This window comes from Acyrthosiphon pisum, chromosome A2, assembly GCF_005508785.2.
Source record: "Acyrthosiphon pisum isolate AL4f chromosome A2, pea_aphid_22Mar2018_4r6ur, whole genome shotgun sequence".
Lineage (NCBI taxonomy): Eukaryota > Metazoa > Arthropoda > Insecta > Hemiptera > Aphididae > Acyrthosiphon > Acyrthosiphon pisum.
Window position 1 is genome coordinate 44392485 of NC_042495.1, and position 26804 is coordinate 44419288.

At 28.2% G+C, this 26804-nt stretch overlaps 2 protein-coding genes across 5 annotated transcripts; one reads left to right on the forward strand and one right to left on the reverse strand.

Annotated features, from left to right (window-relative positions):
- Positions 1 to 13150: 13150 nt before the first annotated feature.
- On the reverse strand, positions 13151 to 19559 carry LOC100164601 (rab GTPase-activating protein 1-like). Of its 4 annotated transcripts, none has more exons than XM_008180924.3 (19): positions 19415 to 19559; positions 19110 to 19341; positions 18855 to 19041; positions 18513 to 18693; positions 18217 to 18400; positions 17749 to 17925; positions 17486 to 17680; positions 17144 to 17419; positions 16920 to 17088; positions 16492 to 16736; positions 16218 to 16406; positions 16006 to 16131; positions 15760 to 15945; positions 15515 to 15689; positions 15347 to 15453; positions 15191 to 15274; positions 14427 to 14486; positions 14163 to 14357; positions 13151 to 14083 (listed from the first exon to the last, which is right to left on the reverse strand). In XM_008180924.3, exons 2-19 carry the CDS (start codon positions 19191 to 19193, stop codon positions 13976 to 13978), a joined length of 2928 nt encoding a protein of 975 aa, XP_008179146.1. In that variant the 5' UTR covers positions 19194 to 19341; positions 19415 to 19559; the 3' UTR covers positions 13151 to 13975. The 4 variants fall into 4 exon arrangements, with proteins under 4 accessions (XP_008179146.1, XP_008179145.1, XP_001950354.2 ...); XM_008180923.3 differs by having other exon boundaries at positions 13151 to 14097; positions 18513 to 18678; positions 19415 to 19558; XM_001950319.5 differs by having other exon boundaries at positions 13151 to 14097; positions 19415 to 19558.
- An 86-nt stretch (positions 19560 to 19645) lies between these two features.
- Positions 19646 to 24660, forward strand: LOC100166616 (DNA-(apurinic or apyrimidinic site) lyase). The gene is made up of 7 exons (XM_008180925.1): positions 19646 to 19991; positions 22499 to 22757; positions 22876 to 23002; positions 23193 to 23339; positions 23401 to 23544; positions 23627 to 23807; positions 24363 to 24660. Exons 2-7 carry the CDS (start codon positions 22521 to 22523, stop codon positions 24478 to 24480), a joined length of 954 nt encoding a protein of 317 aa, XP_008179147.1. The 5' UTR covers positions 19646 to 19991; positions 22499 to 22520; the 3' UTR covers positions 24481 to 24660.
- The last annotated feature ends 2144 nt before the right edge of the window (positions 24661 to 26804 follow it).

Below are 26804 nucleotides of genomic sequence, written 5' to 3' on the forward strand. Positions count from 1 at the left end.
TTCCGTTTTTTAAAGATGTTATTTGTGCTTCGTCAAGCCACATAGAACATATTTTATAACTTATAAGTACCATTAAATACATTTGGAATATTATTATTATTTTATTTAATTTATCATAAATCATACTCTAAACCTGAAATCTAAAAATATACAAGTAAGTAAACATTTGAAATCGAATGGATAATTTTAATAAATTTAGATATTTTATTTAAATTTAAGATTCATTTTACAGTTACTTGAATATTACACGTTACTATAATTACCACTAATTTACCAGTTACTATATTATATAGTTATAAATATAAATTAGATTCATGTAACTGATTACTGACGAACCCTGCAGTGTTCACCATTATGATATTTAATATTATTATTTAAATCATAATATTAAATACGATATAGATAGGTATGCATAATTGTATTATAACAATAATATTACGATATATATAGATACAGAGGCCAAAAATCAATAACAGTCGATCGTAAATTTCACTTAAAAGCCATTAGGGTTGTCGTCGCTGCAGTGCAGTTATAACCTTAAATTAGTTTTGGCAAAGGAGGCGTCCGTGGGTGTATACATATACCATAAAGCTCGGGGATAAAAAAAACCTACAACGGCCGCGGTTGTTATTATATAATCCGCGAGCGCACGCTGCTCCGCCGGTGCCGCCGCGGCAATATTTCAATCGGCTCGCTAGCACGCGACAGGAGCGTCTTTTTAATGCGTTCCTAAAAACGAGGTTTAATTAATGTCGCGGCGGCTGCGCCACCGAAATTAATATCGGCCCCCTACTCTCGTTTGTTTCTTCTCTCTTTTTTTCCTTCTGCAGCTTTCCACGATTTTTTTTTCTTCACTCGTTACACCCTCCGTCTTCGCGTTATACTAATATATAAAATATATGCGGACCGAGTGGCCCATAATGGGCACTGTTTAACATGATAAATCCATTTGTGTAAAGACCCGGTGCGGTAACCGGAGAAAATGAGAAAAACTCGTGATTAGCAAAATCTTTAAACGAAATCCGTGACAAGTGCCGAGACCTGACGATGGTATTCGACGGAAACACAGTAAGATTATGATGGTAGACACAAACAAATTTATCCGAAATTTTTATATTTTGTCGATATTACGTATGGGATAATTGAAGGGCTTGCCGGATAACTTCATATTTTTCAAATTTTTATCTTCGTAATTCATTAAATCTCCGGGTAGAGAGTAGGTACATCAAACGTAAATCTGATACTATTTATTTAATAAAAAAAAAATGTGTGCGTTTTTGAATGGTGTAAAACAAAAGGTTGTGAACGGTAATTGGTAAATGTGTGGTTTTTAAAAACGCTGAGTAAAGGATGTGTTATCGATTAATACATTAAAATATCTGTAAGAAATCAATCACAATACGCTACGATGGGACACACGGTATTTTCCACCAAAATTGTGCCAATGACCCATGACATATATGCGGTGTCAATTCGGGCGCGTGTCAATTCGTACTATTTGCATCAAAATATTTGTGATTACGAAGTCGCGATATTTTTTTTATAAATATATTTTGATTAGTAATCGCAGCGAATGTCCGATTGAAAAATACATGCAAAACGGTCCACTATAGCTTCAGACCTCATGCAATACGTCACTGTACACCCGACAACATAAACTTCCAAGAAGCCTATGGCACTGCAGAAACGAGAAAACACAAAATCGCTAGTGTGTATATATATATAGGTGTATAATATATATATATATGTTAACCGTTTACGCAGACTCGTTATTCTCGTGCGCATATATACGCATAACTACCATCGTCGTTGTCGTCGTTTCGTTTAACACAGCTATGGCGAGCTCGGTGTGTGTATATGGTTTGTATATGCGCGTGCACAGTATAATGCGAGTTTTCAGCGGCCGTGGCGAGCCGGGTGTTGAGGTGATGGGAGTCGGTGGTTGCGCGGCGGAGATGGTCGTGGCGGTCGTCATGCCGCAAGTCGCTACAACAGTAATCAACCGGACTTTCTAAATGAACCTCATGTGTCACGTCGTTTTCGTCGGTGCGGTCCCATCAATCCCTTTCGATCTCCCTTTTCATTTTCCCCGCGCCATCGGACAACGACCAAAGTCCGCGGCGATTTCCCAAACGCGTTTTCACCACTGGGCAAATACTATATAATACACGCCGCCAAAGACCACCACCCGGGTATAAACCACTCTCGGCCCGGTGTTCCCGTGGGATTCAATTTAGGGAACAAAACTTTTAACGTTCCGCCGCCGTGTGTGCGTTGTGTGTACACTGTATTCGCAATTACGGTCATATATAGATATGTATAAAAGGTGCGCGCATATATATATATACATGTCTTGGACATGATATTATATTGTTAGCGCATCGCCGACGATATTAAAACTATAGTGATGTTTATATTATAATTTACGGAAAACCGAATTATTATTGTTACCATCATCGTTATTACAACTCTCAACTTTGACGAAAACACTAAAAAAACTTCTGCACACAATAGTTATAATAAATTATGAGAGCATTCATGCAAATGATTAGACTGGTCGTGATTTACACTGTAATTGTATAAGGTAAACCGTAAACGTAAATAAAAATAATATATAGGTATATTACAAATACCCAAAAAGAAGTTTTGTCGGAAACTATTATAGTATCAGATGAACGGAAATCATATCACAACCATGAACAGTATTGGATGTATTCATTTAACTGTCTATTGACTATTATTATTCAGAATATTTTGTAAATCCTGTAAATGGGGCTAATATATAAACAGTTGAATTTTTATGGTCAATATTAGTACCTATTCAAGATCTTAGAAAAATAGAACTCATTAAAATGTAAGTACCTAATAAGTAGGTACTAACTGAAATTAATATTTCTGAATTCTGGTATCTTTATTCAATAAAATTAAAAACTAACCGCCCAATAAAGAATTCCAGAAATGTTTGAAAAATATAAAAAGTTTATGTTTTATAATTTAGTAATTAATAATATGAGTATTTTATTTTATATTTTTATAAGATTATTTGCGATAGATAATATTTATTTTTTTATATCATATACATATTTTTGTTTACCCGTACATATATTAATTGTATGTATTTTATCTCCCGGTAAGTCACACACTTTACCATAATACACCGGTGTCTGGTAGGCAACCTAGTCACACGCTAAATGAATACTTGTACTAAATTATGACTATACCGTTTTGTAATATTGTACAAAAACCTATTATAATAAAAAAATAATCTATGTTACTTGCGTATATTCGTGTATATTTATAAATATTTCATCTTATACACATAATATTCCATTTTCAAAAATGTATTTTGCATATTTTTTCCACACAAAAGTATATAATACCTCTACAGCTACAGTATAATACTAATGAAACTACACTATAATAATTATTGTACGTATTTTATTTCATTCATCATCTTTTATAGCCATACTCCACATCCGCGTCGCTCTCGAGAATCAAACGACAAACTTAAAATGCGCTATCGGTAAAAACATGAAACATATATTTTCACACCTCTTTATATAAGAAACTGTCTTTGTTAATAAAACCACTTTATGACACATAATATAAATAGTTTGAACGAAGAACTCAAGAATGTGCATTGTACACTGCACAGGGTAAACAAGTAAACGCCTACCTGCGTAGCTTGTACTCTCATACCTACCTAAGTATAATATGAGCTACAATTTTCACAGATATATTTTTAAAATATTCGAAACGGTTAACGCGCACCGTTGAATTTGAATTACGAGATAAACCGTTAATGGTCACAGACCAGACGTCTTAAATGGGTTTTGTACTGCAGTATAGGTATATTTCTGGTTCTGGTAAAGAACACGAAACAATGCTTCCGTGACTTATTAAAATTAAGTTTTGACACAGGGTTATTTTCAACGAGCACCTACCTATATGATACATATAAGTATAATATAATGCAAAAAGTTAATTAATTCGGTTTTCAGATATAGAAATAAGAAATATCGTTGTTAATAATATAGTTCCTACATTAATACACATTACACTATAATATGTTTAATGTTTATATTGCGACATACCGTGAAATATTATGTACCTATATAAGATAATATAATGAACGTTGCCAAGAATTTAATTAATTGCTCATTATTCGTCAATAATCATTCATACAGACTTGTCTGAGTCAATACCCAACTATCATAATTCGTTGATTTCTTCCATTTGGTCATATTATGGGCTTTTTAACTTTAGTGATCATTGCAGATCTGTTATAATAATCTAAATGTCAGTCGTAAAACAATTTAATTATTTTAAAATATTGTACATTTAATCTAAATGCGAAGTAGTATTTTCAAACTATTAAAATCAAAATAATAATACATTTTTATTTTAATTTGTACATTTTAAAATATATTTCAGAAAATGAAATATAATTACAATCAAAATATTTATAGATAGGTGTACTGATATAATGATTATTTCCATTCGTTAAGTAACCTATACACCTAAGGATTATTTTTATGCTGTTACATTGGTAATTAAAATATTGCAGGGACATATTTTATTTACTTGACTCACACAAAATAATTTTGCTTATTGACTTATTACCCAGAGCTTGAGCAACAAAAAAATGCATTTATTTAAAATGTACACAGACATTATTCCATAAAATGATTTTAGTAACCAATTCGTTGAGTTAGGTTATCTCTTACAAACATTATCTTATCATATAGTACATGGATGATTAATTATTTAAAAACATATACCTATGTCATATGTGTGTATTATGCATTAGGAAATTGTGAACATGTGGCAAAGCGTATTATTTTAATTTAATATTAGTTTATATAATTATAAGCTATTAAATTATTTTAATATTATAGACTTTAAACTATAAAGTATAAGAATAATACTCTATTTATCAACCACACTAATAATTATACCGACATATACGATAATAATAATATGTATTATAATAGGTTCCAAATTCAAAATAGTAATGAAAAAACAAGCCATAATGATTCGTCTAAAAATGTATCAAAAATGAGTATTCTTTAAATGTAAAGAGAACAGTCAGCATATTTTCTAATATTTTTAAATTTTAAATGATGTTCAATTTTTCAATTTTTAAAACACCTCTATACTATCTGTATTGTATGATAGAGATTTCAGAGTAATTTAGGTACGCCGATCATGTTTTTCTATCTAACAATCCAAATAAAATACTTACTGTTTACAAATACCGTATGATATACATCTTGTTTTTATAGTAAATATTTATCTTCATTTTACTGTATGGTCGTGGTAGGTAAAAGGATATCGTCTGTTACGAAAGGGGTTCGAAATGATGTAGTTTTTAAATGCTCGGTGTCCCTTGGGGTACTCAATCATTTTGTTGACTTTTTACAGAAGTCATAAAATCTTATTTTTAATACTTAAGACATTTTGTAATAAACACAACATATTTTAATCGCTTTTTTAGCCATAATAGTTTATTTTGAGAATTTCAATTTAATTTACAAATAAATAATATATAGACTATATAATACTTATTGCTATGTACCTATTACAGATAAGTATGTGTTAGGTCTTAGGTATAAGATTATAATATATTATTTTTAAAATACAATATATAGGTATTTTTAAATTTGATTAATAATATACTAACGTATTATAACTTTAAGAAATCTTTAAAACATTAATTTTTTAACAAACTCAGAAATTTGCCTTAAAAAGTTTATATGATTCTGACGATTAACTACAACTTAGTAATCTTTTATTTGAGTCATAAAATGAAAAACAAACCCCATATATTTCATAAATAAAGTAACAGCGTGTATACCTCCATCGAAATACGCTTTATATTTTATTGTCATTATTTCCTATTGCTGGTGGTTTTTAATTTATACGTTGTATTTATTACGATTAGTTTTCAAATACAGTTATAGACCATAATATTATTTTTGAAATTAAATTAAACACGTGTTTGTTTTGTTATTAAAAACTGTAACTGAAAAATGATAATTAAAAATTACATTTTTTATTGTAACGTGTCACAAGGGACAGGGGTCTTTTTCATATTATACCACGCGCTCGTGTATGAGCTTAGCACTCCCCAAAGAGTATTAATACAACCTAGCGAGATTTTCTTTTAAGGCATAAAAACCTATTAAGACATAAACTTTTAAACTGTGAAAAATATTGCGTGAATATACTAAACTTTGTGTAACATTACTTGTGAGTTACACCGATTTTATAAGTAATAAGGTGTAAAAAAAAATTGATCATAATTAAAATTTATACGTGCATGAAATTCTTAAAGACACTAAAAGTACGTATTATTTTATACTTCATATTTTGTGTACCTATGTTGGAAATCAAAAATTCCTTTTTCTTTGTTTTAAATAAAATAATTTATGCGAGTCACCTATATAGCTAGGTAAATTTTATTTGGCGTTTAGCTGTAATTCATACGTTTCTATACAACACATGTCTATGTAGTAGGTATTATGAAATATTATAGCCATATATATTATTATAAGCCATCAATACTCAGAATTACACGAAACTGACTGACCAAATGTTTTTTAAAAATTATTTGGCGTAATTACCACATTGTTAATATTTAATTACAAATAAACAAAAGGTTTAGGAATATTAATTATCATTAAAAAATGTATATAAAGTAAATAATTTTCAAACATTAACAATAATATTATTTTGTTTTATATCACGGTTTGAAAGTTAAAACAACATAACTATTGTTAATGGTTCTTACATCTTTTAAAAGAATATAGATACCTACCTAAAGACTACATTTATTAACTATTTGTTTGATAATTATTTGTAATACTTAACGTATGGATCATTCGAAATATTTTTATTTTTATTTTATAATATTTTAAATATTTTGAATATTGTGTCTATATAAGTAAAACTTGTAAAAACGACTCTTAACAATAATAATTATTATTAATATTTAAAATTCTTATCTATCTATTTCCCAATGTAACATCAAATCATTTTTCAATTAATTAAGAAAAACTGTAAAAAAAGTTACTATAGTTATTACAGGCCATTACACACTCAGTATTTCGTACTACACATAATTTTAGTCCCTGGTTACTGCCACAACACGAAATCGCACTTATTCTAAACAATAAACATGCATGATAGTTAGTTGTGAATTTAAGTGACTTGAGTATCACCTAAAATAATTTTTTCATACACTAATACTATTAATTTACTCATTTAGTCTAGACCCGGAGTTTAATATACAAAATGTGTTTTAATTTATGAATCTCTAGAACGGCGCTATAAACGGCTATAATTTTAAATATATTTAGGTTGGTATTTAATTTTATTAATTTTTAGAGCCAATTTAATACACATTTTTCGAGTTTTTAGGTAGGTAATTGAGTATTTCAATATATTATCCCAAGTAATTTTGTTAGGCTAACGCAATGATCTTAATTTATTTAACTATTATAAAATATTTTTACATACACTGCACCTATAGAATTTAACATAATTAATTAATATTAGTTTTATACTTTTGAATGTTTATAATAATTATTATAGGACTTACAAAAATTATGTTGTTCACCGATAAAAACCTCCTCCTATGATCCATTTTTCGTCATAATCTTTTAAACTTAGAATAAATAAAATTAATTTTAGTAAAAACAAATTTACATAAATTAAAATATTTTCCCTTACAAATTATTGTATGTATAACATCATATTATAGGAAGTCATATTTTAGTTTATGAACGTATACGCGTTTATGACCATACAATTAAACTTTTTTATACCTATAAAAAAATACGTAAGCACCTACCTGGATAATACTTACATATACCTACATATTATAAACTAATGTGTTAAATTTATGTTTTTCCATTTTATTATAATCCAAATTATTTAATTTCTGTCATCAACTAAAATACACATTTTTATTTTATTATTTGTGTCTAATCTTACCAGATACCTGAGTGGCTGAGTATACATTATAATTATATTTTAAATTAGTCATAGGTACCATAAAACTCACGGTTTATATACACAAAAGTTAATTATTGTTAATATGGTTTAATAGTTGCAATAGGAATACAGTTAAATTGAACATAATAAAAAATGTGCAGTGAATACGTTTAAATCAACTAATCATATTGTATAGGTGCCTATAACTTAATTTTTTTAAAGTTTGATTCCAAATCCAAAATATTTGAAATATGTCAGTTAGTATAGCACTATACCACTATAATACTATGTATATAGTATATAATATGTAAGTACAAGTATTTCATTCGTGTGCGCTCACCCATACATAATATACATTTACATAGTTACCTACATATTATAAAGAGTATCGGTAATGAAATGAAGATATTTTTTTAAACATTTTGAATGTAGAATATATGCTTTAACATTGTATGTGACGGCATGAAACGTATGTAGACAGAAATAAATCAACTCAACAAAAAAAAAATTGTATTTATTGTTCTCATAATTATTAACCGATATATATCAAATAATATAGTGAACCATTAAATTAATAAATTTTTTATGCAACTTAACAATAGTCGGTATATTAGTGTATTAATATAGATACCTATTCATATCCAGTGACCATGCATTAGCCATTATTAGGTAGGTAGAAACTATAATAGGTAGCTTATAACTTATTAATTCGCGGGTTTCGATCCAAAAGATTCCATGTGTAAATTTGAAATTTTTTAGGAAAGCCAATTTGAATGTGTTTAAATATTTTTTAGATTATAATTATTTGATTTGGACATATAAGTTATCAAAACCTTTTAAATTAAATCAGAATTTGTAATATCTTAAGAGTTAATTGAGAAGAAATTTGGTAATCAAAAATAATAAAATTTTGACATATAAGTATATAGAACCTTTTGGATCCAAGCCCGCGAATTCATAAATTGTTAACATATAGTAGAACGAGTTCATATTATTTAGTTTCATTAATTCTAATTTATTAACATACCCAGATAATCTACATATTATAGATAACTACCGTTACATTATGTTTCTTTTGTCAGACAACAGACATTAAGATCTCGGAATCTTTATAATATAGAACATTCATTAGGATGTATTGCGTATATTGTTGGCGAACGGCAGTTAATTTATCTACCAACCAATTTAAGTGTCTAACTAAAAGTGTGAGCGTTATTCCTTTTAGGTACCTATAACTACCTATTAGTATTATTCTGAAAAATTATAAGGTTTTAAGTAAATCAAAAAAGTAATAATTTTATTAAACATTGTTTTTTTATTTATAAGCATTAGTAGATCACAATGTGTGCTTAGACGTAAAATAAAGAAAATAATTAATTATTATAGGAATGAATAATATGATGTATAGTAATTATTAATATATAGGTAAATAGGGGTGGAACTAGACATGAAAAAAGGGTGGTCTAAATACACAAAATATGCACCCATGTAAATCAGTAAGTAATAAAAATACAAATTATATGCTCGCAGCTAAAAAAAAAAAAAAAAATCGAAATTTTCTGAGGGCATACTTATAGGTTAGGTTAGGGCATAGATAAATATAAATTATTTTTGTTTTTCCACACGGATTTGAAAGCTATTGGGGATTTTTTACTTTTGACTCCGATCTGCCTCCCCCCTCCCAAACTAGTACCAACTAGATTCACTTTCCTACCAGAAAGCTAGAAAATCAAAGCATTTGTATACTGTTTCAAAGGTGATGACAGTCACAAAAAAAACACATCAATAATCATCGGGTATTTTAACCGACTACCGTTTACCACAGTATAACTGGTAAGTATAGACGTATAGTTCACATATATAGATAGGTACTATAAGGTACTATGCATCTACCAACTATAATAAATAATAATCATTTATATAATAATAATATACGAACTAGACTTAGACACTATATAGTATATATCATGAAATATGATAAACGAATAAAATATGCTTCATGTACATTATTAAACTATTTTTCCATAAATTTTTATTGTAATTTAAATGTTTAATAAATGTATCATTAAAAAGAACCGGTTTTTCTGTGCAATATTGACATATTGTGTTTGAGTAGTGCATTAAGGAACAAACTATACATTATTATAAGCTACCTATATACGTAGGTACTTGACTAATAATTATATACCTAGGTTTAATAAATAATTGAAATTCTATAGGTTTATAGGTAAAAAAAATAATTGACATTGAAAAACTAATGCGTCTTATCAATAATTCATAAGAAATAATAATCTATAAACAATTTAACATGAAAATCATTTTTAATCACATAATAACATACCAGTCACATTAAAAATATTATTTTAATATAATATACGATATCGATTTACATTTTACACAAACATATATTATCTAAATTTTTTTTATTTTTTAATCTAAAACAACTTATCCTAAATCACCGGAAGCTCGAACAATATAAGGTCACTGAGGGATGATCTTTTTATCGGAACTCTCTTATCCCAATATAAGACGTTCAGTAGCAGTCATATTATACGGTAGCGAGAGGAGTACGTATACTACATTATAATAATAATATGATATGATATGATATAATATATGACACCGGCAACACGCTCTTTAGTCGATTTGTCCTATGCGGTGCGTGTGTTTTCAGTTTTGAACAATAATCATGACTTCGGTTCTATAAAACATTATCGATTTTAAAATCGTGAAAATAATAACGACACCATATGGTCGCCGAACGGTTAGGTTATATATCTAATATTACACGCATAATATGGTATATACTGATCACTCGGTAATAATCGGTATAGCGTGCAGGGGCCGGTGGACTGTAGTACTAACATGTGTATATCATACGACCGATTATTGTGTATACAGGGTATATTATCCTCGGTCGGTGGCAGCATCGATGTAGACTAAAGAATATAACGATGCACCCAACCTTAAATATATAATAATAATGTATGGTATGTACATTATGCTGCACAGTGGGTATTTGTTTGTAAACAACACATGTGACGTGAAACTAAAAAAAAAAAAAAATGTCGTACCTACTTACCACGATTCGACTGTATCAACATTTTTATATATTATTTTCATATATATTATAATTATATTACAATAATAATTATGACTTCCAATGCTCAACATTTAACAATTGCCTTTATAATTTAAGATCGTGTCAAAATTTTGTTAGTTTAAAAATCACACCGATCCACTATTATATACATTATAATAGACATATACCCACTCAACAATTTGTCGTATGAAATTGGTCGTCAAATAAAACAAAAAACAAAAGTAATAACTATACGGGCTCGGAAGTCGAAGGAGTAGTGTATTATTCTATATGCTCTCGATTTATAGCAGACCAAGCTAGAAATCCGAGCTATACAATGGTGGGTTTAAAAATCTAAAAATTAAACTGCATATTTTTCATACTTTGTCAATTTTAGGGAAAAAGTACGGCATACTAAATATATTTCTTGATTTTGATACGCATATTAATACTTCCACTTAATAGGATTTTGTTGCATTGTCAACATTTTTTTAATAAATTTGAAAAATTAGAAACTTCTGAGTTACAATCTGCTGCAAATTATGTTGTTAGCACTTACCCCAATGATTTAGAATCTTCACTTGGTAATGAATTCGTACAGTTCAGTTTATTTGCAAAATATATGTATAGAAATGCTCAAATGCATAAAGAATAAAGATAATGATCAATAGGAAATGTTTTTATACAGGATTATCGAAGAAAATAATTTAAAAATAATTTATACTGGTATTAATATTTTAATATGAGTAAAAAATTAATCATAGATAGGTACCTAACAATTTAAAGTTATAAGTTATAAGTATAACAACCAGGAATCTACCTACCTACATATATTTGAAAATTTTTATAAATTATCAAAAACAAATATCATTATTATCATCTTATTATAGGTAAATTTGTATTTTTTCTTAAAAACTAACTGTCCTTAACAAATATAAATCAAATTTTCGCGTATTAAATTAGATTACAATTTTACTAAGACAAATGGACTTATAGACTGAAATGTCAGGAGTGGTCTAAGATGATATTGTAATATCGGCTATTATATTAATACCTACTAATTACTATAACGATAGGTACACATTTTACCTTATACAGAATATAATAATATAATTTAAATCTAAATAGTACTCGGAAAACATTTTTAATAACAGCCAGAGATCCTACATTGCAGATGGCACCAATGTAATATAATTATAAGCATAGGTACCTATTAGGTTACTACTAGGTAAGTATAATATTATACTTAATCTTACATCGAATAATTTAGGACGTTGATAATATTATATTATGCTCGGTAGACCGTAAATAATAGTCACAACTACTCACAGAATCTGTACACAGCGTGAGGGAATAAAGGATCGAAAAAAGGGTGGTGGCGGCGGCAGCGGTTCGTCGTACCTAATTAATTTTCTTCGGAAAAAGAGCCACGGCATAGCGACGCCGTCTCTGCAGAAAACCGTGTGGAAAACTGGCCCCCGGAGGCCGATGAAAAAACCTCCCACGGCACGACCCGGCTAAAAAATTAAGAAGCGTATAAAATATTATTTACGCAGAGTGTTGGAGAGGCAACGACGACGACGGTTTTATGATTAACAAGAGACACGAAGCGGCGGAAAATTCTCCTCGGCGTGCGATACCGTAGTCGGTATCGTAATGAAAACACGCTGCGTACATTTGTAGTTGGCGAGTATACATATATTTACACTCTCAGATCGTAACACTTTTTTCTCCGGCGCTCAACCCCTTGCGAGCAATTCCCGATTTTTACGGCATATTCTTTTCTGTTTTATTTTTTTGTTTCTCTTCGCCCGGCTTGGTTCCCTCGAACCACCCGTCAATCCATTATTATATCACCCCTGCGCCGAACAGAATACACGGGGTGATTAAACGGCAACACTAGACTATTCCAAGCCAAAATAATAACAATTTATTGAATAAATAAATATTGCTATCTATTTAAGTACCTATTCTTTATATCGTGTTGTAGTAGTTCTTTGAATGTGTTAGTTGAGTGTAGCTTTATTAATTATTGAATCATAATTTATAGGTTTATTAAATAACGCAAAATGTTCACAATATAATATTATAATATCACATTTTACTATTTTAGGTGTATAAAATGGTTATTACAGGTTGTATTCGCCGTTGTACACTTATGTGCTTAGTTATCTGGCGACGACTGCATCAGTAATCAAGTAGATAATGACACAGTTCTATACTCACATAGTCATATGTTATAGTGTCATACATAACAATATAAGATGATACTAAACATATTTTTCTGTGTTTGTAATAACTAATAACTAATAACTTTACGATTCATTAAATCTGAAAACGTAACATTTTATCTGTTTTTTTAGAAAAAAAATGTTGAAATCCTTTTTTTTATGAAAAACAGTTTACTAAATCTATATAAATTAAAAAAAAACATACAAAATAACTAATATTTTAAGACATTTGATATTGGAACGTGAAAATTGTTCTTCAACCAGAAAATAATTACCTACCACGAGAGAATAATATCTTTAGAATAACTGATAACATAATATTAACAAGAAGTTGTGTGGAATGGTTACAATACATAAATGAAAATAAATATTAAAAATTAATTAATTAACTAGTAGCCTATAACAAAATGTATAGTTAAATCATACACTTTTATAATATTAACTTATTTTAGTATATAAGCTCATTTCTAATTATTGATTATTTAATTTAAAATTATTTTTAGTATACTACAGTACATACTATACTGTATAATAATTATTATCATTAAGTATTTGTTCAGGTGAGTGATATTGTTGTTTATGTAGTATTGTGGTTATTCTTTACAGATCAAAAGACTGAGTATTAGGCGCAGAATCTCTTCTGCCAACAATCATACGTAGTTGATCATTTGTCTTGTTGGTGGTTACCTCTTTGATTGATGTCAGTGTTTTCTGCAACCATGGAGGTAATGTGTTTTTGGATGCTTGGAGTTCCGAAAACTTTACACCCAACCTATGCCCCAAATCCTGTTAACATGGTAGCTTATCATATGTGATTTGTATTAACACATTGGAAAGAAACTGTTTCATACCTGATTTCTACACTCTGATTCTACTAAGGCCAATTTGGTTTGAGCAAGTTCAATTTCAAGCTCGGTAATTCGTTTTGAAAGTTTATTTTCTTCCATTACAGAACCTGAGATGTCACCACTTTGAGATAACACATCATTACTTAATAATGGTGTTTCAATAAATGATCTGCACCTAGTACATTCACCTAATGTATTCTATAACATAATATTATTAGCTTTTGAATAAAAAAATAGTTTGTAAAGAAATAGTTGTCATATACTAACTTTAAGTAATTGTATAACAGCCCTCATAGATGCTTGTTCGGCATCTAATCTTTGACATATCTAGAAATTTTTTTATTTTTAATTCCATCATTTATATAAAAAAAATTATAATAAAATATAGTCAGAGGCCAATAGAACAATTTATAGACTTATGACATAAATAATTACAATAATATTGTGATATTACAATGCATTTATTTTTACCAGAACAACATAAATATAGTCTTTAGCTTAGGCAGAGATTGGAAGGCTTGCGATGGCTTAGCCTCCCCCTCCCCAAAAAAAAAGTCCGTCAAGCCCCCTTGTTTTTTAGTTGTGTGGGATCAATCCCCCACTCACATTGATGTTAATAATGTTTGCCCCCACTGAAATTTTAATAGATTTTCGACTATGGTCTTTAGATACTTACATAAAAATAATATATCAGGGGACAAAAGACACACATCGACGCCGTTTTGATCCAAGCTACGGGCGCATTTTTCTTCAGGCAGTCACGGTGTCTGGAAAGAAAGGTCGCGACCCGGGCATGGCAAATAATTACGGGCACCCACTTAAAAATTCTGCCAAACGCAAACACCCACATGTAAAAACTCAACATTCCAAACCCTACCACCACTACAATACAACCCTTCAAACAGCTAATGGCCATAGATGCTGGGCTTAAGAATCAACAAAAAAAAAAAATAGCATTTGTCAATTATGTCTATGGAAATATCTGCCTCTAATCTTTTATTATTATTGAAATTTATTTTATAGCAATTTACTTGTTTGTATTCTTTAATAATTGTTTGATCTCTATTAATTTCTGTATCAGCTTTTGTAATTTCCTTTTTTAATATATTTTTCACCTTAGAACAACAATATTATAATAATTAATCACAACCTTTTATGTATAACAATATTATTCAACTAATATTTACCCTAGTTAGTTCTTCTTCAAGTCGATTTTTTTCTTCTTCGGTCTGCTTTAATGTCATTTTTACTTGATCTAATTCACTAGTAAAATTTTCAGCACTCTCTTGAGCTTCTAAATACCAATAAGTTTTTAAAACGGTTAATAAATTCTAATTGTTCGTAACATTGTTTACCTTTCAGAGCTAAAAACTGTTGTTCATATTTTTTTATTTTTTTTAGTTTTACGGCGCAGGCATTTTTTATTAAATGCCTGGCAACTTCTTCATTACGCACTTTTTTTGGCATTGTCACTCTAAAATATTTGAGAATATTTTCGAAATCTAATTGTAGTAAGTCTTTTTTGCAAAACTAAAAATGATTAATACTAGTGAATATATTTGTGATATTATTTTTAAGTTTTTAACTGTTCATCACATACCTGTAATAAGGCAATGGCGATTTGAAATAATGTATCCAGCCCTTGGAGAAGTACTACATCCATTATGCGAAATACAAAAAACAATGGGAATCTTGCTGTAAAAAGCGTAAGAAACCATTGAGAGGCATACATATGTGCTTCAATTCCATTAGCATTGAAGTGGTTAAAAAGATGAGGAATTTGTTCCTAAAAAAAAAAAAAAATTAGTGTGATAAGAAAAATAAACTAAGCTAATAAACAACTAACTTCCATGAGCTTATTTAGTTGATAAAGTTTTAAGTAAACTGTTTCAAAACCATCTTTGTAAAATTCTCGTAGGCCGTAATCATACATTAGTTTTAATAGGACACAGAAAGCTTGTTCTTCGGGCATCTAAGTTAAATTAATAATTATAATATTAACAAATAAAAAATAATTAACAATTATAATCTATATTAAAACAAATGAAAATCTCTTACATGTAACAGTAAAGTAGCAGCTAAGAACGTTAGACCTTGGCAATACCCCACCTCGGTGTCGTATACAGCATATGCTTTGGTTAAATGGAATAAATTATCTTGACCAATACCTCCAGCTTCCTTAAAGAAATTGTGAGCTGGAAATGTTCGATGGATATCACGTTGAATGGTTCCTCCACATTCGCAGTCCTGTATTATATATTGTGTCAACAATAAAAATAATAATGTTTAATAAGTTTATAAGTATATAAATTGACTGTTACTATATTAATACCTTAGTAATAAGTATTCTGTATGTATCCATGAGTTTTGGGTCTAAATCAGCTTTGGCTAAACGTAACCATACTTCTCCACGTAAAGCTTCAGGTATACCTTCTTTAACAAGTATAGCTAATTGTCGTGCAGGAGGAGATTTACATGTTGCCCATTTTAATAAAACATCTTTCCATGATTCTAATTCCACTTCATTACATTCTTTAGAAACATCTCCAGTACCACTTACCAAAGGTTCATCATTATCTTTTAAATGGATAAAAAAATATATATATTAATATCAATTAATTAAAATATATTTTAATTCATTATAAATAAATAATTAAAATAAAATATACCATACAGAAAATCAGTGAATAATAATATTAATGATTAATACGCTTTTTAGTTTTATAAATTAAATAGTATATCAAACTATTGTAAAATTACCAGACAAATCTTCATCTTTAGGAGAAGACAATTCAATTGGGTTAATACTCTGAGTTTTAATGAAATTAGCCAAATTATTTAAAGTCATATTCAAACGACTTTTATCCATTTCTCCAGAAGAATCAATATTTAAAAGTTTATAATCAATATCAGAATTTCCTGAATTAATCTAAAAATTAAAATTGTAGTTTAAAACAACCTCAAGTTAATTTAAATTAACATACTTGTTGCAAATTTAAGTAAAACTGATGAGTAACTTGTCTTCGTCCAAACACCCAAAATCTTTCATTAGCAGCGTATACCTTGATAGGAGTTTCTATGGATAATCGTACAGGTTCTTTAATCTTTCGCATAACTAAATCTACTGCTACAGTAATATAGGAACATTGAGTTTCACTGTTTAAGGGTTCAAACACCTTATCTGAAGGATCCCAGTGACCAGTAATCAAATAAGTAGTATTACATCCGTCGGTGTCTGAAAGATCGGTTCCCATGGATACCTAATGTTTGGTCAATTATAATTTATAAACAATAATATTCTAAATAAACAATCTATAACAACTTACCATATCTAAAAGCTGCATATCACTTTGCTTTACATTACGGCCCGGGCAAACAAGAACTCCAAAACATCTTTCTAAATGTAATATCCTTTGCTGAGTTCCAGATACTACTTGATTAATAGTTAAACACACTTGTTTTTCCACATTTGCCCGAAGTTTAAGGAAATTTTTATCTCTTGGTACTGATATAAATCCTCCCTATATACATAGTAAATTAACCATTACTCACAATATTTTTCTTTTTATCAATATTGTTAGCATTTTACCTTTCCATCATCTTCTTTGATCTCCAAACTCACTTCAAAAATAAAAATCTCGGTTGTTCCGTTCTTACTTTGCATATCTAAAGTTATATTAGAACTTAACTCTGGTGATGTAGAACTTGAAGTAAATTTTGATTCTTTTTGAAAGGCCTTCACAAAACAGTTGGATACACGGTTCACCTGTCACATATAACTATATAAGCTTTATGATAATAAAACAAATTGTTTGAGCAACTGTTATGCCAGATAAATGAATATTGTATTTATGGCACCCAAGCTTCATATAAAATAAAAATATTTCAACTGTGTAATTTAATGTTATTGTGTAGTGCAAGTTGTTTAAAATGAAAAAAAAGCTTTATAACCATAAAATGTACCAATATGTTCTATAACGTTGAAGTAAAAGTATTTATCAACCATTATTATAATTAGTTAAAAATAAATATAGGTATATAAAACTATGAGACTTACAGCTTCTGGAATTGAGCAACGAAAAACATGACATTGAAATAGTGCATTTTCTTTAGTATCACCATGAGCCCAACTGAATGCGAAACATGATGCTTCTTTTGTTCCATTGACACCATTAGCATAAAACATTATTCTTTCGATCTCATAACGGGCGATTATTGTATTGCTTGTTCCATCAAATAAACTAAACAACAAATTATTTGTATTACTTTAAATAAATACATAGTAGGTATATAATTTATATATAAATTTGATCTTTTTCTGACTACTACTATCTTTATATTTAAACTACATACATGACAGCTCCATCCGATGAAATTGGTATGGATACTGATATTTTCATATCTTGATCAGCAACATGTTCTCCATTTAATATAGCCATAATCCTTAATATTTCGGTTTTTTCTTTAGGATATGTAATACTAGCTGAGCCCAGGTACGAAATTCCATCAAACATAGTACCTTTTTCAATTTGACCTAAATTATTATTTACATAATACAAGCATAATGCCTAATATCTATAAACCGTGATCAAAATATAGTGATCAAATAAATGTATTATATTTTAGAATCTATATTCAAGTCTTTTTTATGTAATAACAAACATAAATTCCTTACATGATTTCAAATGTATTTACCTAGATCATCAGATAAAGGCTCTGATGTTTTTGTCAATGGTATATCACTTTTAATATCTTTGTCGGACATGATTGTTTTTATAGATTCACGTTCATTCTCTTCATCCAATAACTCACCAAGACATTTCTGCATGTGTTCCAAATTACCGTCACCGCCAATGTTCAACTCAGGTTTACCATCACATTTCTATTAAAAAAACATACAGATACTTGTATTATTGAAACAATTTGTAATAGATGAGATAAGAATTTTACATTTAACGTATTCGGTGGAATAATTTCGTAATCCTCACTGGTGCTAACAGATTCACCAGAATCGACACTTGCTCGGTCAGCCATCAGTTAACTATCCTCTTCATTATTGACTTCAAAATTCGAACAATCTTTTCAAATAAAATCTACAAAATTGAGAGCAGTAAACTATTCGTAGGGAGAGGCTATAAACATATTATATTTCAAGACTTCAGTGGGTACTATAAAATGGAATCTATACGAAGGAAAGAATAATAAAAATATTGAAATTTAATTACAAAAGATTACAAATTTTAATTACCATTTACCTATAAAGTATTTGTGAATTATGTTTGCCTTATCAACTATTTACAAATTACAAAAGCCATAAATAAAATCAATTGAATTTTTCCACGGCATACATTGTGAGTTGGAGATGAATAGAAATAAATAATAAATAATATGTCAAGCCAAGCTAAGGAGAGTAGTAGTATAATATTTATTGTGTGTGATAACAACGAATACTTATCAAAATAAGGTAATTCTAACCCCGTGGCCCGTACTGCCCCACCAAAGACTATCGACCTGCCAGCTACCAGAGTTGAGGGATCCACAACGGATTTTGAATTTATACCTATAGCATTATCAGAAATTCACGAGGAAATTCACAAATCACAACGCAAACATAATCTAAATCGGAAATCGCCAATAATTTGAGTGTTTTTCATAATACTTTATAGATTGTGAAGTATAATTATTGTAATCAATTATTTTTCAACAACTTTCAAGTGGCTAGAGGCGCCAGACTCGAATAAAATATTTACATGCTTTCGTAGGCCACACTACACAACTAACAAATAATACTTTATAGTTCATTGCAATTATAATTTGTTCCAGATCATTTGTGTAAGCATTATTTTCATTATTTATAAAATAGTAACGATATGCATTTATTGTGTACAAATGTATTTTCTGTTAGAAATTTAAATGTCATGGTTTTATACTTTAGGACCACTTATATCATATTATTATGTGCCTACAACGAGATTTTGGATGTAAACATAAGAGTACCTATGTTAAATATTGTCAGTGCTATATTTATTTTCTCTCTCTGTCCCACTCATAACAGACAAACCGCATTCAAGTAAAATTGTTTTTATGATTTCTGAGTAATTTTAGAGTGAAATTGCCTAGGTCTCTATTACATAAATTACAATGAATAATATTTTTTAGGGTTTTATATTTTATTATTATTTGACTTTCTAATTTTAAAGAAAATATTTTATTATTAGCTAATTTCAGTTTTGAGAAAATATTGACAAAACCTTCAAACCTTTAAAAATGTTACTCTCTATAATTTTTGTGATTAGAGATTTTACTCAAAATAAAAAAAAAAAGATTTTGCGTGAATGTGTTTTGTCTATATACGTATGAGCCGGAGAGAGAAAATAAAAAGTGTGTTGACATTCTCATGGTATGCATTTAGGTAGTATTAGTTATAAACAGATGACAGTTGATACTTGTCACTGATAAATATTGATTTTTGAGCAGGTCTATAAATTATATTTTTTTATTTATCTATGCTTTTAAACTGTATAATATTAAGTAGGTTTATGATAATAGTGAACAATTAATTATATTATTTCCATTAAATATATTATCAGCCAATTATGATATTAGATACTTTACCTATTTAGAATCAAAATAATATTTAAAGTGTTCATAATAAATCATACGGTGCAATTAAAACAATTGATTGTTGATAACATTAACATTACCACAAATGTTTAATATATAATAAAAAAATAATATAAATGTATATTTTTTTTTTATAGGTGATTTTATTTCAGAATCAATTTGTTGAAAATGATTTTAAGTTATATTACTTTTTAAGATAATTTAAAATTGATTTTATAGACACTTTTGGAAGATACATTAGGTACTATAGTTATTTTTCAAGAATTTGTCTTTGTTTTAATGCTGATGTGTCAAACACATACCTAATATTATTGTCCTTTACTGAAATACAGTAGTTAATAATAAATTGTGTAATAAAATTGAACGTAAAATTTAGCTTACTGTATAATATTATTATTTATTACAAAATGATTATAATGTTATATTATTATATGAATGCAGATTGTACATTTTTCTATATAAATAAAAGTTGGTTTAAATTTTTGTTTGTACAAATTTTATCGCTTCAATATTTTTATTGTTTTTACACATCAAACATTTTACTTAGCGTTCCATTGCCATGACTAATAAACATTTATTTAGTCATGACTGTTACTATTTATGAATTTCTTATGTAATTTATTTTAATGATCTTTTGAAATTTAGAATTTACTTTTTCTGATGGGTATACTTATATCAACAATTTCAGCGCGTTAGTAGAAATGCCTTGACATTTGATTTTATCTATTACTACTGTGTTCTGTGTATTATTTTGACTAATCTTTATTCAAAATAAGTCCCAAGGTCCTAAAAATAAAATATCTGAATCAATGTTAAAAATAGAATCCAAACCTTAAAGTAGGTAGGTACCAAATTTCACTGAATTTCAATTTTTATGTATTTATAATACTGGTTATACTGCAATAATAGTAATTTTGTAATAATAATTTTTTTTTTCTGGAAATACAACTGTTTTTATGTAATATTTAATGTTAAAAACAATATTTTTAATTATTTTTATCATCTTATGATGTTTAAAATTTATTTATAGAATAATGTGATATTTTTTATTTGTTGATGTCTGTCTTAATGTTATTTGCTATACCTAGTGGTAACTATATGATATTGTCTATTTGTGCTACAGTGTATCGGTGACAGACAAATTATTCCAAGTGAGGGAAAACTATACAAATTTGATGTTTAGATTGATGAGGAATGTATACTTGGTTCAATATAATATTAAGTATTAATTATATACTGTAGAAATATATGTCTCTAGCAATAGAATGAGATAGCCTCAGTACTCATATTTGTTGTGTCCCAAAAAATTATTATTATAAATTCAATAATATAATAAAAAATAGCTAGGTGTAGTGTAAGAATGTAGGAAAAAAAGATAAGAAAAAAAAGAAAAATTTAAAAAATACTACCAATGTGTAGTTACTAGTTAGGGGTTAAAGTGGAAAGAATTATATGTGTACCATCTAACAATTTTTAACTATCTAGTATCTAACGTTTGTGAAAAATAATGAGCAATTTAACTTCTTATTATGTAAAACCCATCAATGATATTTGTAAACTTCAATCTCTTATAATAAGAGTAAGGAAAAATTGATTTTATGATTGCTTATAAAATACAACGGTTGTTTTTGTAATGCATTTAATTGGATTTGTAAACATGTTTCAAAAGATTAATTCACCTTCATTAAAAAGTAAAATATTGTTTGTATTTTCAGATTCAAAATTATATTTAATACAATGAGTGCAAAAACAAAACAAAAAAAAATGGCCGACTATATTACAGCAACAACAGATAACTCAAAGAAAAGAGTTCGAAACAATGATGGAGATGATTCTGAATCTAAAAAGTCCAAATCGACACAAGTTGATTTGAACCAAATAAATTTTGATTGTGAGAAAAAAAGTGCTAAAGGCCTTACTTGGAATCTGAAAATTATTTCATGGAATGTTGCCGGTCTTAGAGCATGGCTTAAGGTAATGAAACAACTAAAATCAAGATTATTATTATTTGTTTAATAATTATATACAATTATAAACACAATTTAGCTATATATTTATATTTACATTTATATATTTTATTTAAATATTTTAGAAAGATGTTGTAGAATATCTTAAAAAGGAGGATCCAGATATTATTTGTTTACAAGAAATCAAATGCACCGAAAAACAAATGCCGGATGAAGCAAAATTACCTGGATATAAAATTTACATTAATTCAGGTTAGAACTCAAAATATGTGCTGTAAAGTACTTGATAACTGGGATTTTTTCTATTTTGTTTTATATATATTGAAAGTATACTGAGTTTACTTTAAAAAAAAATTAATTTTAAATAGTTTACCTCAATAAAATATAATTAATTTAACATAATCTACGATAAAACTGAAGTATATAATTATTTTGTTTATAGGTGACAAGGCTGGTTATTCAGGAGTTGCTTTATATTCTAAGACAAAGCCTATTAGTGTGAGAATGGGAAAAGAAATAAAAGATTTGGATGATAATGAAGGTCGTGTGATTGAAGCAGAATATGAACAATTTTTCCTGGTTTCTACTTGTAATATTTCAAACCATTAAACTCAGTCATTTTAGTAGTTACTAACTATTTAATGTTTTAGATATTCCAAATGCTGGCGCAGGGTTAAAAACATTGCCAAAAAGAATGAAATGGGATGAGGCATTTCGTAAATATTTGAAAGAGTTAGATACCAAAAAACCAGTTGTGTTAACTGGTGATTTGAATGTTGCTCATGAAGAAATTGGTATTATTTTATTAATTGTTGTTTCAATATTTATTTTAAACTACCGCCTAAGTGCCCAATTAATGTTAAAATATATTTTTAGATATTGCAAACCCAAAAACTAATACAAAGAGTGCAGGTTTTACTAAAGAAGAAAGGGACAATATGTCATTGCTTCTAGAACAAGGATTCGTTGATACATTTAGAACATTAAACCCTGAGAAAACTGGAGCCTATACTTTTTGGACTTATTTTCATAACTCAAGAGCTAAAAATGTTGGATGGTAAGTAATAAAATTGTTAAGCTGTACAAAAATATAGGCAGTTGTTTTAATTAAACTGTGTTATGATAAGTTTTGACAATTAAGTGGTTCAATATGGCAGTTAACATGTTGTAAAAACTAACTAAATAAAGTGCTTATAACAAGATATTGAATAACCTTATATTAATTGTGTCATGCTATTTGTCAAAGGTAGGCGCAACTGTCAGTTTAAAGTTTATATGTTTAAAATTCTTATAAAAAATTGGCATAAAAATTGAATATGATGATTTGTCCCTTGAAACTGTTTTGAAAATTGGCACTTTTTAAGGCACAAATTACAATGGCTTGTAAATATCTGAATCTTGTTGCTTACTTTGACTTTTTTGATATTAAAAGACTTTATAGTTATTTATTTTTTTAATTATTATTTCGTGTAGTTATACTAATATTAAATACCTGTTAGAGATACTATAGTCTTTAGGATTATTTTATTAATACATTTTATATAACCATGTAGTGTGTGTCTTAAAAATTCACAGTATACAATGAAATTTAATAAATTATTTTTTTTTTTAGGAGACTGGACTATTTTATAACATCAAAAAGATTCATGGATAATGTATGTGATAGTACTATAAGAAATGAAGTACTAGGTAGTGATCACTGTCCAATTGTGTTTTACATTAATATTTGATCATAAAAATATTTTTTTAAAAATTGTAAGACTAATAAAGTATACAATGTACAAATTACTTCTGTAAGTGATTTTATAATAATGAGTTAACATACTACTTTTCTTTAAATCAATTATTATTGTAAGAGTATGTAACTGAAGTAAAAAAAAAATTTAATAAATTAATAAATCTGAATCTCATTGCTGTTGCTGTTACTTTGCCTATGTCCATTCCTACCTCCTTGTATTTATGTTATAAGGCTAGTACATCTTGTTGCTTCTTGAATTCTATCTCTTTCTCCAGAATTGATTCAAGCAGAGTTTTAAGATCAAGTAAATTTTCTTTGCGTGACGCAAATTGAGACCTCATATACTTGTGTTTAAGAACACCATTTTCAGTACCTAATTAAAATATAAATACGGTATGAATAACTATAAATTTTAACTTTGTATTTTATTTTACCTACATCATTTAAAAAAGCCGTTGTTGACATTACCAATAACTGCTAATAAATTGCGTTGGGATCCAACGTGATGGTCTGTCATAGAATGTAGATGATAGCAATATATTATAATATGATAAATGCATACTCCCACCTTATACTCAGTATGGAATCATATGTTTTTTTTTTAGTTTTATTGTATTGAGTAAATAATAATATATAAAATTGTGTTTTTGAATAATAATTCAATGTTTTTATTGAGTAGATACCTACATACATCATAATAGGGAACTAAAATTCTTTTATATAATTAATCATTTTAGTCAACATTTTAATTTAGTAGGCCTATTAAATGTTGTACAAATGTTTTTTTATATTTTTAGGCTGCTGTAAGATCAATTTATGAGAATCCTTGTATTAAACCATTAGGATTTTTTTCAGAAATAAAATTTAACGTTATAGTACATATAATTCAATCAAAAACTATTTACAATGAATGTTAATAGTTAAAACCTATTAAAATATCCATTATTTGAATTTATTTGTTATAATGATTAAGACTTTAATATTAGCAGTAGGTAATCGTGTTCCTCTCACAAATTGTTTTTTTATTATTGTTAATTTAATTTAGATTTATACTTTTGGAAATTATGAAAAAAACGATACAACGAAGCTCTAATTATTTTGGGATAGTGTATTTTAAGCATTGTGCGCTCAGGAATAAAATATGGGTCTGCGTCACTTGGCTAGGGGCGTCCCTGGGGGGAGGGGCGAAGGGGGCGACTACCACCTCCATAAGTCGTGAGATGTTTTGTTTTTGCTAATAGATAAATAGGTACATTTTATAAATTTTTAAAAATTAAAATGAAATAGGCTTTTTTAATTGGACCGATCGCAATTAGTTAAAGGTTTGATAAAATAATAAATCATGAGTTTTCATAAGTCTTCAATATTTTACTATTTTAGCTATATAAAGGTACCACTTTCGTCGATGGCGAACAATATGATATTGCAATTAATTTATTTTATATTTTTTTCCCTGTACAGAACTGTAAAATAAATCCGTTGAAGTATGAATAATATCATAATAAATTACATGGATATACGGCACTGCAGCTACAGTAGGTACTTTCATTATTGATATAAAATTGTATTTTTTTTTTTTTTAAGTCTAGTAACGTTGTTGCGCACTGGCTATTGTGTAACTATGGTGTTTAACTAATAAATATTATCTAATATGTGACATTCGGTTTAATTTAGCACGAGGCTACTACAGACGGCAACGATTTCACCCCTCCCATATCAGATCACCGCACGACCGGTTCGCTCACAACCGCGGGCCTCTACACTCAGCAGTATTAATGTACTATGTCATTGCTCAATTATTTTTATATATTTTTCTTATTTTAACCAACACTTAAACGTGACGATTATTCTGTGGTTTCTGGGCCGTTCTGGAATGACCTGTGCTGCTGTGCTATAATATTAACTGTTAATATTACATTATTACCTGTTTCATTTTCATGTCGATGACCGTTTTATGCATTTTTTTGATTTATTGATGTTATACGCTTGGGAAATTGTAAACATATTTTTTTTCAATTCATTGTCTGGTATCCTGGTCAGTAATAATATAATTTATGCAATATGTATATATTATACAGCTGTGTTAATTTGTATAATTTTATCAACATTTTAATTTTTGTGGTAGATGATATAAAAAGTGAATTATCTACTTACTGCATGATTAAGTTTGTTTGAGTGTAAATTCGGTTCGATACAAATCCAAAATGTAATAGATACCTACTTTAAAGAATATTGAAATTACGGTTTTATCTAGTTTTTATAGATTGACAGATTTTTGTTTTATATGTATAGGTACCAACTGTGGTCTTTTAAATA

Coding starts and splice junctions, on each gene's coding strand:
- LOC100164601 (XM_001950319.5), bottom strand. CDS start 19,193: ATGGCTGACCGAGCAAGTGTCGATTCTGGTGAATCTGTTAGCACCAGT. Junction 18,694..18,854: donor GCCTTTATCTGATGATCTAG/GTAAATACATTT, acceptor ATAATAATTTAG/GTCAAATTGAAAAAGGTACT. Junction 17,420..17,485: donor ATATGCAGCTTTTAGATATG/GTAAGTTGTTAT, acceptor ACCAAACATTAG/GTATCCATGGGAACCGATCT.
- LOC100166616 (XM_008180925.1), top strand. CDS start 22,521: ATGAGTGCAAAAACAAAACAAAAAAAAATGGCCGACTATATTACAGCA. Junction 23,545..23,626: donor TGTTGCTCATGAAGAAATTG/GTATTATTTTAT, acceptor ATATATTTTTAG/ATATTGCAAACCCAAAAACT. Junction 23,808..24,362: donor AGAGCTAAAAATGTTGGATG/GTAAGTAATAAA, acceptor TTTTTTTTTTAG/GAGACTGGACTATTTTATAA.